The 14,947-nt window shown below is 39.9% G+C and overlaps 1 protein-coding gene across 1 annotated transcript; it reads right to left on the reverse strand.

The window, feature by feature from the left end:
• LOC118829836 (acyl-coenzyme A thioesterase 1-like) lies at positions 1 to 14,817 on the reverse strand. The gene is made up of 4 exons (XM_036736698.1): positions 14,800 to 14,817; positions 12,019 to 12,919; positions 2,835 to 3,037; positions 1 to 2,661 (listed from the first exon to the last, which is right to left on the reverse strand). Exons 1-4 carry the CDS (start codon positions 14,815 to 14,817, stop codon positions 2,086 to 2,088), a joined length of 1,698 nt encoding a protein of 565 aa, XP_036592593.1. The 3' UTR covers positions 1 to 2,085.
• Positions 14,818 to 14,947: the final 130 nt, after the last annotated feature.

A 14,947-nucleotide genomic window follows, 5' to 3' on the forward strand; every position in this document is an offset into this window, starting at 1 on the left:
TATGTTCTTCAGAAATTTATTTGTCTTTGAAAATTAATTTAACAATATTCTGTACACACATTTTAGAGCAATATTTCTGGTTTCAAAATTTAAGAATATTTATGAAAAAAAAGCTATGCTGTGTTCTTTAAATCCTTAATATAAATAAACAAATAATTCCACAGCATGAAGCTGGGTATCCTTGTGTATAATTTTTTAAAACACTCTAACAAATGAAATTTAAAGTTAAATAGCTCTTTTTCTACCTAAATAAACAACTTTAAAAAAACAGGAAAATCAGTAAATAGAGTGTGCCAAAGATTTACAATGCTAAGACAGTCAAAATCATTTAAAAGGATTCCATAAATTCAGGAAAAAAATTCATCTATAGGAGAAACTTTGAAAAGAATGCACAAAGTAGTATCCTATGACCGAAAATGGATACAACCAGTGAGAAAATGGTAAATATAAATAAATACAAGAATACTTTTGTTTTTTAAAATAAGTGCATAGTTTGGATGAGAGGGGGGGAGAGACGTAATTATCAGGTCTAATGGCCTGATTATGGACAAAATACTGATTTGACATGCTTTATTTAAAACACACATCAAAGCACAACTGAAAAATCTGGCTGTGTAACTAACACTCCTTTCAGGAAACTTAAACAGTCAAATTCATTCAAATTAAACTAGAATGAACAGAACATCAAACTTCAAATGGCAACCTCAGATCATGGCTCTTAGTTTTTTAAAGGCACATTTTCCTTTACTGTTGTTATAGAAAAGAGATTTCAAAAAAGCCAACTTGCCAATTTTCTATTTCTTACATGAATAGCCCCAAGAAAGGGCCACAGGGACTCAATCTGCTGAGGTTTCTTTTTTTAATGTCAAACATTTCAAAGTGTGGCTTTACTTTAGAAACAGGTAGTGTTATAAAAAGCATTACAACAATGACTCATCCTGGGGTTCTAGGGGTAGTTCTGAACCCATAGGGCTACTAGCCAAACAATATATAAAAACTCAGTCACAAATCCTCCCATCCCCTCCCCCCCAAGAAATATGTGCGTACATCAGAGAAGAGAGCCTAAATGAAAACAAAAACAAAAACTCTGAATATCCTCCAACCCAAAGCACACACAGTCGAAGAACTGGAGGCTCAAACCCCACTAGAGGATGATTCAAAGGAGAAAGAGAATCCCCCCTTCACCAATAAATTTTACATCTCTGGGGTAAAGGAGGAAGGATTCTGACCTCCCATTAGAAAAGTCCGATTTCTGCACTGCTACTGTTTATTCTGGAAGGACAATATGATAATAAATTTCTGAAACTTCAAATATGTATAAAGACAGAAATAGGAGGAAAAAGATGCTACAAACACCGAGATCCATTCTCAGCATTTGACTGCTGTTTGCTGGAGAAACACTTAGATTTCCTAAGAATTTTTTCATGGTGAAATCTTTGCTGCCCCTTAAAAAAGTTGACCTCCACAAAACCCAAGGTCAGTACAGCCCATCTTACAGTTTCATGTTGATCTTTACATCACCAAATAAAGTTCCTCATCAAAAATCCAATGGTGTATATTCAATAATAAGATCACATTCAAGTATATACCCTGATCAAAAAATTTTTAGAAATATTTCTGTGACAGATAAGAAGAATACTTTACTATGAGTAAAAAAAGAGCATGGAAAAATAGAAGGCAGACAAGCCACCAAGTATACAAATTGATTTTTAACGCCAAAAGGGGCCACAATGAAAATTATTTTTGCTCTTTCATTTAATAATTATCTCTCCCTTTATAGGTGAAGCTTCTACCGTCTCCTGGATAAGTCAAATTAAAACCTTATTCAATAGATAGCTTAAGACAGATACTGGTAAACACAAAATTGAAATACTTCTGACCCTCGAATCAATTTCTTTGAACTGCTACCAAAAAAGTACTATTTCCTTAGTAATTTTATATCCTCCAAAAAAAACATAGATGGAAATGAAATCTCAATTTTCATTTTACAAAGCAATACAGATTCAGGCCTTTAAATTCCTTTGAAATCAATTTGTTGCATTGTTTGGGGATTCACTTCAACCCAACTTTATGGTTTTATAGCCTTCATCCTAGATGCATCTTCAGAAACTCTAAGATCTTCTTCCAAGATTCCTCCTGAGCAATAGCATGGGCTCTGCACTGACCCCCACCCAGAATAGGGACCCCCAGCCACCGGTCCAAGGCAACTGGAAAAAATGGGCTATTGGGTGGATCAATTCGATGACCTGCATTAGGGTAACTCAGAAGAGTGTAATTTTTTTTCCCATGCTCCTCTAAACGCTTAATTGCCAAGTCAGCATACAAAGAGCTATTCCATTGTTTGTCATCCTCTCCAACCACAAAAAGGAAGTGAGAATTAGCTTTTTCTATGGGAATGAGGCTGTCTCCATAAGCAGGATCCAAGGGGTCTACAAGGGCTTCTTTAACATCGTAAACTCCTGAGGAAGTGACAGTGATTTTATCCATATCAAAGGGAAGCCCTGGCAGGATTACTTGGCCACACTGAAGAGCAGTGCCTGTGTTGGAGATGCAACCATTGATACTGACCACAGCAGCCACATCTGGGAGGAACGTGGCCATTGAGAAGGCCAGTTCTGCTCCTTTGCCAGATCCAATCACTCCAATTTTGGGACCTTTGACCTTTAAAGAAAAAGAGAAAGAAGGATGAATTACAAAGACTGCTATGGATTGATCTTTACTGGCTCATTAAGCTACTGATTTATTATTCACCTGGCACATATTTTACTGACTGCTTATGTTACCATTGTTTCAATTCTTCTGAGGAGTGTATTTCCATCTGTCACACCACTTACCTTTGGGTGATTCTGCACAAATTTAGCTGCCTGAGCAAAGTAGTCAAGATTTAAATCTTTCATGATGGGAGGTAGATCTTCAAAGGCAAAATATGGCAAAGCTAGGGTAGCAAAGCCTCGACAAGCAAGAAGGCTAGCCCGAAATTCATGTAGTCCCCCTTCATCGCCAAACATGTCAATCACACCAGGAAATGGACCATCCCCTACAAAAGCAAGGATTGGATGTAAGATGAGTGTTGTTCCTGATCTCATAGAGAACAGTCTGGATCACTAAAAGGCCAATATTTACTAAATACGATACTTAGGTGCACCTTCAAGCTCTGTTTGTTTGCTCTTAATCTACATGTTATTTTGTCTTCTATGGAAGTGCATGTATTCAAATATGTGAATAAAAACATAAGGAGCACATAAGAGAAAATGAAACAAAAAAACACCCAAGAAATGATAAATTACTATATTTGTCTATAACTTTCATTATTTACCCATCCAAAAAGATGTCTGTGCTTACTATGTCACAGCTATACCCAATTTATCCTTATTTTCCTTGTCCTTTTCTGCTCTTTGCTGTAAAAATTTGTTGCTGTTTTGTCTCTTTAAGCATGTTTAGTCTACATGGATGCTATTCTTTTGGTTCATTCCTCTCTAGGCTGAATTGACTTTCTAGACTTTCTCTACAAAGCCACAGAAACCTCTTTCTTCGAAGTGGAAGCTCACTCCATCCCTGGATTTCACTTACTGAAGTCCTTCCTCTCCATCCCTGTGGCTTCCCCCTCTGACTGGCTGGTTTCTCCAGGAACCTTCATTCTGAGGAAGAGGCCCAGGCAAGCCATGTCTTCATTCCTCTCCAGGCAAACCTTGGCCACTCTGGACTTTCTCTATTATGCTCCTGCACCAGTGCCTTCCTTCATCTCGCCTTCTACCAAACCCCACCTTTTCAGCTTCTTCATATGTTGCCTTCCCCTATTAGAATGTACACTCCTCAAGGGCAGGCACTATTTTTCTTTCATCTGGTATTTACATTCCCAGCCATTAGCACCATACCTGGCACAGAGCAAGAGCATGATAAATACTTGCTGACTTGACTTGATTCTGCTTTCTTCATTCCACATAATTTTAAATAAGTATTTATATAGGCCCTATTTTTTTAAATTCTTGATATTCATAATCTTCTTTTTAGGGGTGGGGAAGAGAGGGGGTTAGATCTACAATTTCATTCGTATACACCAGAGGTGTCAAACGCACAGCCCACAGGCTACATGTGGCCCATAATACTCCCAAGTGCAGCCCAAATCAGGTCAAAATGTCGTTTCTATCTGATTTTATATTATAAACACGTGTGGTTTTCTAAGTCAATACGTGGACCACTGTGATCCTTTATGGACAACTTAGTGTTTACTATTTCCATTTGAGTTTGACACCACTGGTGTACACTGGGAAATCCCAATAAGGTAACCCCTTCGAGGCAAATGTGTGATTTCCAGCCTTAGAGAGCAGTTCTGAGGAACACTGACACGTTAAGTGATTTGTCTTGGGTCACAGAGCAAGTATGTATCAGAAGCAGGCCTTGAAGCCAGGCCTTCCTGACTGGGGTTAATTTTCTTGCTAGTGTATCATACGGCCTCTCATCATTTCTTATGATGCAATAATATTCTATCATAGGCACATACTGTAATTTGTTCAGCCTGATCTAATTTTGTAAAATGTTTCTGAACTAACAGGCCATTCTTTATTGATGAATACTAAGTATATTTCTGATTTCTGGCATCACAGATGGTGCTGTCAAGAACAACTTTTTAAATTGATCTTTCCCTTGTCAGTAACATCCTTGGGGCATATTCTCTGCAGCAGAACCACTGGATCAAAGGATATGCACACTCCTAACTATTAATATATCATTCTGTACTGCTTCCCTGATTTCCAAAGTGGACCAATTCACAACCCTACCGGCAGGATAACATCATGCCTGTTTTATACCACAGCCCTGCCAATGGTTATCTTTTATCTTTGTCAATCTGGGGCTCAGGTGGCTCAGCGATGCTTTAATTTGTATTTCTCTGATTAGGAATTTTGGATATTTTTTCACATGCCTGCTGATAGCTTCCAATTCTTTTGAGAATTGTATTTGTTCCTTTGACAACCTATCAATTACAAAATAGCTCACACTGATAAAAATTTCAATTCTTTACACATTTTGGATGTCATATTTGTTTTAAATCATTTGATACAATAATTCCCCCCCTCCCACCCCCGGTTTGTCTCATTCTCTCTTATTCTGGATTCATTGGTTTATTTTATACAAAAGCTTATTTCTATGCAATCAAATATAGGTATTTCTTCTCTCATAGTTTTCTGAGTCAATTTAACAATATCCCTTTTCCAGCACTGTGCAAGTTTTAATCATCTCGTACTTTTTATGATGTTTACAAACTATATGTTGTTAGTCTGTTTGTGTGTATGTGTGTTGTGATTTGGTCTGCTCTTTTCCAACAACTGCCTTCTAAATGTTTGCTAACAATTTTCGTTAAATAGTGAATACTTCCCCCAGTAGTTTATTATTTGAGTTTACTGAACGCTCTAGCTCATTACTATCTAACCTATTTACTGATCTGTTATTCTATTTTTAAAAAATCTAGTACCAGAAAGTTTAAATAATTACCAATTTGTGGTATAATTTGAAATCTAGGGTGCAAGGTGGTCCCCCTTCTTCCTTTTTTTTAAGTGATTTCCTCTGATACTCTGGACTTTTTGGTCTTCCATATGAATTAATATTTTGTCTAATTCTATATCTAGTGTGTATTTTAATAGAAATAACAATATGACTATAAACTAACTTGGAAACGCAGTATAATATGTATAGTATCTCAGCTTAAACATTAAGTATCTCTTCAATTTTAATTATTTTATTTCTATAAAATTGGTTTATAGTTGACTTTATGTAAATTCTGTATGTTTTAAATTCAACTCAAATCAACAAGCACTATGTGCAAAACACCGTGCCAGCTGCCAGGGTACAAAGACAAAAATGAAAAACAGTTCCTGCCTTCAAAGCTTATATTCTATTAGGTAAGAATTCCCAGATGGTCAGCACATTTTCTAATTATTTTAAATGGCATTTCTCTATTGCTTTTTTCTTTTTCTTGGTGATATTTGACTATTTTACTATAGGTATCTGAGCTAGACTGGCTGACTGTCTTAGGTTTTCTCCATAATCAACCATATTGGCATGGTGGTTCAAGAGTCATCCTTGTAGTTAAGGAGACCTGAGTTCAAGTCCTGCTTTCAACATGTAATGGTTGTATGGCCCTGGACAAGTCACTTAGCTTCTTGGTGTTCTAGGCGGCTCTCTAAGACTGTTAGGTTGCAGAGAAGATGCCCACCTGTACTGGTAGAAATTCATTCACCCAGGAGTTCCACAGGTCTCATCCCTGTCCCTGTTGTCCACAAATAAGGAGAGTTTCCTAAGGTTTCTCCATTGCATGTAATTCTGGTTCCTGGGTTCAAATAAAGATTCTATTGTAATGAAAACTTCCATTCCTAGTCATTTTAGTGTTTTTAACATAAAGTGTTTTACCAAAAGTTCTTTCTCTGTCTACTGATGAGGCAGAATTTCAAACATTTTGTTAATTCAACTTCTCATGCTGTTTCCTGATATTGTCATATTTACATTCCTGGAATAAGTCCCGCTTGATCACCTGAACAATTTTTAAAATATTCTATTGTGTTATGTTTGCCATGATATTTTTGCATTCAATATTCACTAATGGTGAATTCTGAATTTTTGCATTCAGTATTCACTATTAGTCTATAGTTCCCTTTATGTGCCTTTAGATGGTTTGAAGATCCATATGGTTTGAAGATCAGATCTATATTTTAATCATAAGAAAAATTTGGTAGAATGCCATCTTTTTCTATTTTTGAAAACAATTTATATAGTATCAAAATTATTTGTTTTCTAGTAGAATTCACTTGGGAATCCATCTGGTATATGTGTGTGTGCACGTGTGTTTACATTGTAATTCATTAATGGTTTTCCCTAATGCATTTTACTGGATTGATCAATTTGGGTATTTTATATTTTTGTGAATATCATCCATTTCTTAGACATTCTCAGTTTTCTTGGCATATGATTGCATGTTGCTGCTGTTTTTCTTTAACTATCTTCACTATTCAATAGGTATTTTTGTCCTCATTTTTTAGTTTCAGTAATTTGATTTTCTCCTCTCTTATTTGGTTAAGCTAGTTAATGCTCTGCCAATTTTATTAGACTTTAAAAAAATCAATTTCTTAATTAAGCAGTATGTGTTTGCTTTAAAGTATGTTTATTTCTCCTTTTGTCTTAGTGATATCTTCTTTTAAGTTTATTTTAGTTGCATTAATTTGTTGATTTTCTCATTTTTAAAAAACTGAAAACTCATCTCACTTACCTTCTCTTTTGTTAATATAAGCAGATAAATTTTTGCCTCTAAGAATTGCTTTTGCTGCAACCCATAAATTTTGGTATGTTGCATTCTTACCTTATGAAAAACAATGATGATTATGAGTAGTATTGCCTCATAAAGAAGAAAGAAGCAGTGGAGGAAAAAACCATTCTAAATAAAACTTGGCAAGATAACCAAAGGAGGAAAGTCATCCCAAGGGCATTTGGTAAGAAATTAGAAAAATGACTACAAATAGAAGAAATATGGTAAAGATTTGCAAAAATTATTACAACAAATTAAGGAGACCTTAAAATTATAGTCCTTAACATGCTTATAGAGAAAGCAGAAATTGAACAAAAGAGAACAAAAATGGAAAAAAAATCCAAATTAGTTGAAATTAGAGAGCAGATTCATGCTGTAAATCAGTGGTGTCAAACTCAGAAGCAGGGGCCATTAAACTATACATAAGGATGCGTGTTGGACACATACTTAGAAAACCACATATTAAATATTATCTATGTTCTATTATATTTTATTTGTTTTGTTAAATATTTCCCAATGATAATTTTACTCGGTTAGGTAGCACTTGGAAGTGTTGGAGGCCACAATATTGCCTATTTGACATGTGCTGTAGAAGATAGGATTGTGAGGGCACTGAGGTACCAGTTTGGAAGATAAAAGATGTGGTAAAAATCTAGGACCTTTTTGATATCAGAGGTGACCAAGCAAACTCCAACAACTACCAACCTTTATATCTACTTGCCTATATTTTTTTATTTTTATAGCCCTTTGGGCAGTTTCAAATTGCTCTCCAGAATGGTTGGATCAGTTCACAACTCCACCAACAATGCACTAGTGTTTCAATTTTCCCACATCTTCTCCAGCATTTATCATTTTCCTGTTTTGTCACTGGATAGGAGTGATGTGGTACCTCAGAGTTGTTTTAATTTGCATTTCTCTAATCAATAGTGATTTAGAGCACTTTTTCGTATGCCTATAGATAGCTTTAATTTCTTCATCTGAAAACTGCCTGTTCATATCCTTTGACCATTTTGTATTCTTATAAATTTAACTCAGTTCTCTATATATTTTAGAAATGAGGTCTTTATCAGAGACGCTGGCTGTAAAAATTGTTCCCCAGCTTTCTGCTTCCTTTCTAATTTCGATTGCATTGGCTTTGTTTGTGCAAAACCTTTTCAATTTCATGTAATCAAAATCATCCATTTTGCATTTCATAATGTTCTCTATTTCTTGTTTGATCATAAATTCTTCCCTTCTCCATAAATTTGACAGGCAAACAATTCTTTGCTCTCCTAGTTATATGCTTATAGTATCAGCCTTTATATCTAAATCATGTACCCATTTTGACTTTGATAGACTTAGTTCTCAGCAATACAAGGATGTGAACAGGCAGTTTTCAGAGGAAGAAATTAAAGCTATAGTCATATGAAAAATGCCCTCAATCACTACTGATTAGAGAAATACAAATCAAAACAACTCTGAGGTACCACATCACTCCTGTCAGATTGGCTAACATGTCAAAACAGGAAAATAATAAATGCTGGAGAAGATGTGGGAAAACTGGGACACTAATGCTCTTTTGGTGGACTTGTGAAGTGATCCAACCATTCTGGAGAGCAATTCGGAACTATGCCCAAAGGGCTACAAAAATGTGCATACCCTTTGACCCAGCAATACCACTTCTAGGGCTATAACCCAAAGAGATCACAAAAGTGGGAAAAGGACCCTTTGTACAAAAATATTTATAGCGGCTCTTTTTGTGGTGGCCAAGAACTGGAAATTAAGGGGATGCTCATCATTTGGGGAAAGGCTAAACAAGCTGTGGTATGTGAATGTAATGGAATACTATTGTGCTTTAAGAAATGAGGAGCAGACAGACTTCATAATAACCTGGAAAAACTTTTATGATCCAATGCTGAGTAAGGAGAGCTGAACCAGGAGAACATTATAAATCATTATAGACACAAGGTATCTGTGGTGACTAACTTTGATAGACTCAGCCCCTCTTAACCATGCAAGGTTCAAAGACAGCTCCAAAAGACTCACGGAAAAAGCTATCCACATCCAGAGAAAGAATTACAGTCTGAATGCAGATTGAGGCAAACTATTTGCTCTCTCTTTTTTTTTTTGTTTTGTTTCTTTTTTCTCATGGTTCATTCCATTGGTTACAATTCTACTTTACAACTTGACTATTGTGAAAATAAGCTTAATATGAAGGTATATGTAGAACCTATACTGGATTACATGCTGTCTTGCGGGGGGGGAGAAGGGGGAGAGGGAAGGGGAGATAATTTGGAACTCAAAAACTTGTGGAACGCAGTGTTGTAAACTAAAAACAAAAAATAAATAAATAAATAAGTCAAAATAGCAGCTCTATCCCTGCAGGTACAAAGCTGCCTCTTCTGATTAGAGGCCTGGAGAAGTAACAAAATAAAAGAAAGTGATGGGGCAGAGAAGAGTTAATAACAGTAACAGCAGTGAGCAAATGTCATCTCATTTGACAATCACAACTACTCTGGGAGGTAGGTGCTATTATGATGGCCAGGAGGAAACTGAGGCAAATGGGGTTAAGTGGCTTGCCTAAGGTCATACTGCTAGTAAGTGTCTGGGACTGAATTTGAATTCCTGTCTTCTTGACTGCAGGCCCAGTGTTCTACTCATTGAGACACCTAGCTGCCTCTTAGGAGAGTCAAGGAATCCCAAGGTCCTGGATAACAGGTCTGGAACCCTTCCTTGTTGCCAGTATGCTACGATTTCTCAAGCAAAGAATGCTGTGCTGTGAGCAGAAAAAAGGTTTGAGAATCAGATCTGTTCAATGCTTTCATTTAAAAAATGTGGAAATAGCCCCAGAGAGGCCCAGTGACTAGCAGGCAATAAGGAACAAACTAGGATTTCAACTTAGGTTCTCAAAACTCCAAGTTCAATGTTTTTTTTTTTTTTTAAGGAACTGATCTTTATGCCAAAGAAAAAGGTTTAATTATTTTCTAAACTGTTGAACTTAATGTTATGTAAATGTCACATGCAGGAAAGGTAGTGGGGCTTGGAATGCATGTTGGATCTGGTTTTAGAAAACCTGAGACAGAATCCTGGCTTTGACATTCACTACCTCTATGACCTGGAATAAATCACTTAATCACAGTTTCCTCATCTGTAAAATGAAGGAATTCAACCAGATGACCTCTAAGATCCTTTTCAGCTCTACATACTTTTGACTAACTGGAGAGCTCTTGCTTCCAAATTTTTCTTTCTGGTGCAAACCAGAATACATATGTATGGCTAATCTCTTTCCTGCCCTCCAGCCCCTTCCTTCTGGAGTCCCACATTATTTAGTAATTTAATCAGAGACCTAGAGACAGGCTCCCAAGGGACCACTTCTTCCTTCCTGCTTTGATTTCAGATACGGGTAAATAGGTTAGGACAGCAGGCCAGCCTTTTGCATTCAGTTCCTCTGTACAAGCATCCTCCATACTAAAATGCAAGCCTTCCTCCCCTCAGCCTCTTAGAATCCCTAAATTCCTTCAGGTTCAGTTCAGGTACACTGTCCCCCTGGAAGCCTTTCCTGATTCTCCTAATTCTTACTCTCTTCTCCTCCTTAAATAGCTGTGTAAATGGTGGTGTAGTGGATAGAGTACTGGACTTGGAATCAGTACTACCTGGGTTCAAATCTGACCTCAGCCGCCTCCATTTCTCAATGCTGTATAACAGGGATAAGAATAGCACCTATTTCCTAGGTAAGTCAATGGAGAAAATACCTAGGAAATAGGTGCTATTATTTATCCTCATTTTGTTAGGATCACCTGGAACTCCTCTCTGACTACTGACCCCCCTGGCTTCCTTTAAGTCCCAACTAAAATCCCACCTTTTACCCAAAGCCTTCCCCAACCCCTCCTAATTCCAGTGCTTTCCCTCTGTTAATTATTTCCTATTTATCCTATATATATAGATTGCTTTGCATATAACTATGTGCATGTCATCTCCCCCAGTGGATCATAAGCTCCTTGAAGGCAGGGACGATCTTCTGCCCCCCCCTTTTTTTTTTAATATTCCTAGCACTCAGCACAGTGCCTGGCACATAGTAGGTGCTAAATAAATGTTTTCTGATTTATTTCCTATTTTTCCTGTATTTTCCTTTTGCTTTGTTTCCCTATCTCCCCTACGTAAGCTCCTTGAGGACTGTCTTTTGCCTCTTTTAATATTCCCAGAACTTAGTACAATGCCTGGCCCCACAGCATGTGCTAATGTTTATTGACTGATTGCTTTCTCTTTTAATTATTTTCTACATTACCTTGTATATAGCTTGCTTTGCATATATTTGCAGGTCTGTTTCCCTACTTGCAAGGACTATCTTTTGGCTCTTTCTACAGTGCTTAGCACAGTATGTGGCATACAGTAGGCACCTAATAAATGCTGACTGATTTTCCTCTTTTATTATTTCCTATTTATTCTACGTATATATAGCCTAGCACATAGTAGGCACTTAATAAATATTGATTAATGTTTGTAATGTGCGTTTTGGAAACCTCAAAACTGCTCTATAGTTCTCTGCAGAAGGCAAAACACCTCGAAGGCAGGAAGGTTTGCCCAGGTACCCCCTAGCCCATTGCCCCTAGAAAATGTTTACTGAATCGGATTGCATCTTGGTGTGTTCCTGGAAAGCCCTGCTGTGCGATTTCCTAAAGAATAAAATAAAATCCGTAGTGTTGGAAGGGCCGGGAAGAAAGGGAAGCGACCAGGGTCTCACGCACCTGGGGGCAGGAAGAAGGACCCTCTGACCGTGCCCTCGCGGACCCTGATGGCCCGGATCTCGGGGGTGGCATACCAGCGCTCCACCCTGGCCGAGGCCAGCACCTGGCCCAGCAGCAGCCCGGTCTGGTTGTGCGCCTGGTGGACCGTCACCTGGAGCTTGAGGGGCTTCTTGAGCACGCTGCGCTGCACCATGCGGACGTAGGGGTTCTCCATGCCGGCTGGGGAAAGGCTCCACATGAGCCCCATGGGCTCCACGCCCGTGTAGTCGCCGCCCTGGGAGGGGTCTCTGGTCAGGTCCAGCGCCCCGCCGCTGTCGGCTTCGTAATGGGCGCATGACTGGAAGAGGCGGCCGTAGTAGCTGACGGCCAGCGCCCGCACGGTCACGGGCTCGCCGGGGCTCAAGCCCTGCACCTGGATGTGCAGCGGCTCGTCCGCCAGGCCCACGGGGGGTGTCACGCTTAACGTCACGCCCTTCTGGGAGCCGCCCGGGGAAGCGGAGACGGTCCGGAGGGGCTGCCGGCCCCAGCAGGACAAGCCTCGAAACGCGGGCCCGGCCGAACGCCACATGCTGCTGCCGGCTAGCGACGGGAGCCCGGAACGCGCCCACACAGCCCCGGCACGCTCCGAGAGACGCCGCCGCCGTCGCCGCCGCGGAGGAGGGCGCCGGGGGAGGAAGGTCAGGCCCGGGCACGGCGGGCGAGGTCTAGCGCCGCCGCACCTGCCGGGGCTGGGATAAGCTAGTGCAGCACCGCCCACCCCCGCCCGTCCCCCGCCGGCCCGTTCTATGCGTCCGCGCGTGCGCCCCTTCCTCTGCCTGGCCCGCGGCTGGGCCGGGCAGACCGGGCTCGGCCTGGGGCGAGCGAGCCCGGGCCGGGGCGTCCTGGGGCTGCGGAAGAGCGCCTTAGCGGGGACAGAGAGAAAGGGACGCTTCTAGTACCAGGGAAGGGCACCGAGAAAGCATCTCTTCCAACCCCCTTAAATTTAACATTGCTAGAAACTTGGAGCAGCGACATGCCCAAGGTCATAGAGGTGAGGAGTGGCAGGAGCCGCTTGTGTGCGGCTTTCATTTTCATAAAAAAGGGTGAACATTGAGAAAATGAACCGCTATCAACAGGATTTCAGGCATATTTGAAATTATACGCTGAAATACCTCCAAATTTCTATATTATTCTCTTACCTGGTGGGCATTAACTTTGCATTAGGCCTTTTAAGTATAATTTATGGTCAGGGAGTTATCACCTTGAAATGGGCTTTGACCAGATTTAGTATGAACGATACACAGTCTGTTTCAGCAAATGGTTACATTCATTCAGTATCTTCCCCATAAAAGCTATTAATTGAACCCTCCCACCCCCACCCCTACCCCTACCCCTACCCAGATAGTAAATGTCCCTGGTCGAATTTGAACTCTGGGAGGTGAGTCTTCCTGACCTACACCCTATCCACTCCCCCACCTACCTGCCCTAGCTTGGCATGTAGTAGGAGCTTAATGCATGTTAATGGGTTGATTGTTATTTCCCTACTAGATTTTAAGCACCCGGAGGTTAGGGACTGTCATTTGCCTCTTGGTATCTCCAGCCACCCGGCATATAGTAGGTGCTTAATAAATGTTGATGGATTGTTGTCTCCTGTAATAGATTGTAAGCTCCTTTAGGACAAGGACTGTCTTGCCTCATTTGGTATCCCCAGCACTTAGCACAGTGCCTGGAACACAGTAGGAACTTAATAAATGTTGACTGATTATTGGAGGCCAGAGACAAAAAGCGGGGAAGATGAGCAGATTGCATAGGATGCCTCCTTTGAGGGAGGCAGAAATTCAGCTGTGTGGCCTCCTCTACACTCTCTTGGGAATAAAAGGAATCTGTGATTTGGGGATGTAAAAATGCTTTTTGGATTCAAGTGGGGCTTTCAGTAAAGCTCTGGGGCTTCCACGAGGTGACAGTTTCCCAGTCCTGGTTATATCAAACCCAGGAGGTCACGTGAAGGTCCCTTCCTGACTTTCAAAGAGCTGATTCTGTTATACCTCCCAAACGTTATAATTAATTTCACCCCCAACTCAAGAAATGCTGCCTGGGGTCAAGTCCCAAACATTTTTTCACTGGAAGTTATACTAAAAACAAAGTACTTTTTACTGCTGACTCCAGTCTCTTGTGTTCAGAGGGCAGTTGAGTGGAAGGTGAACCTAAGGTCATACATATCCTCCAGAGAAACCGAGAAACTGCTAGTGCTGCAACCTTAGGGCAGCTCAGCCCTTTGTTCCACAACCAGCAGGTTTTTAATTTTTTTTTAATTAAAATTTACAATTTGTACTAATGGTCACTCTTCTCTCAATGCCCAGTGCCCTGCTGTATAGATCAGTAGCAGGCAGTGGCTCTAAAAGGAAGTCACATAAAGGATATTTTCTATTATGGACGTCAATACCAATTAAAAAACACAAAAAGGCAGCCTAAAAAGGAAGTATGATTTTATCAAATGTAAAACTCATTTTATTCAATATTTGTGTTTTCTTTCTTATTAATGACATTTTGGTTAAAATAGAGGGAAGAATAGAAGGAAATAAAGAAACTAGTAAAAATGAAGCCAAGAAATAGAATAGAATGATGAAATAGAACGATGGTCTTCAAACTTTTGATTGCTCACCCCTAACATATCTAAATATTGTTGTAGCAGTTGTTTGCCCTTCCTTTTAAAAGAGGACCAGTGACGTCATGGGTGATGTCTTGACTCACTTGTGAATTGGATTTAAGTGAGGCTGAGTTGCACAAAGTCATCAGCCTCACTCTCTTGTCCAGAATCATCGAAGCCCAGTGGCAAGACAAAAGTCAGGAAGACTAGTGATGGCCTCAGGGATGCAGTGGATAACCTTGTCTTCTTCAATGTCTGATCAAACCCTAAGCGCTCCAGAACACCTGCTTCAGCAGCCTTAGT

This window comes from Trichosurus vulpecula, chromosome 8 (genome assembly GCF_011100635.1).
Source record: "Trichosurus vulpecula isolate mTriVul1 chromosome 8, mTriVul1.pri, whole genome shotgun sequence".
Lineage (NCBI taxonomy): Eukaryota > Metazoa > Chordata > Mammalia > Diprotodontia > Phalangeridae > Trichosurus > Trichosurus vulpecula.

Excerpts from the sequence above, each read along its gene's own strand:
- LOC118829836 (XM_036736698.1), bottom strand. Across the intron at positions 3,038-12,018 it reads GTCCTTCTTCCTGCCCCCAG|GGGATGGTCCATTTCCTGGT; the intron begins GTGCGTGAGACC and ends TTGCTTTTGTAG. Across the intron at positions 2,662-2,834 it reads TTGTGCAGAATCACCCAAAG|GTCAAAGGTCCCAAAATTGG; the intron begins GTAAGTGGTGTG and ends TTTTCTTTAAAG.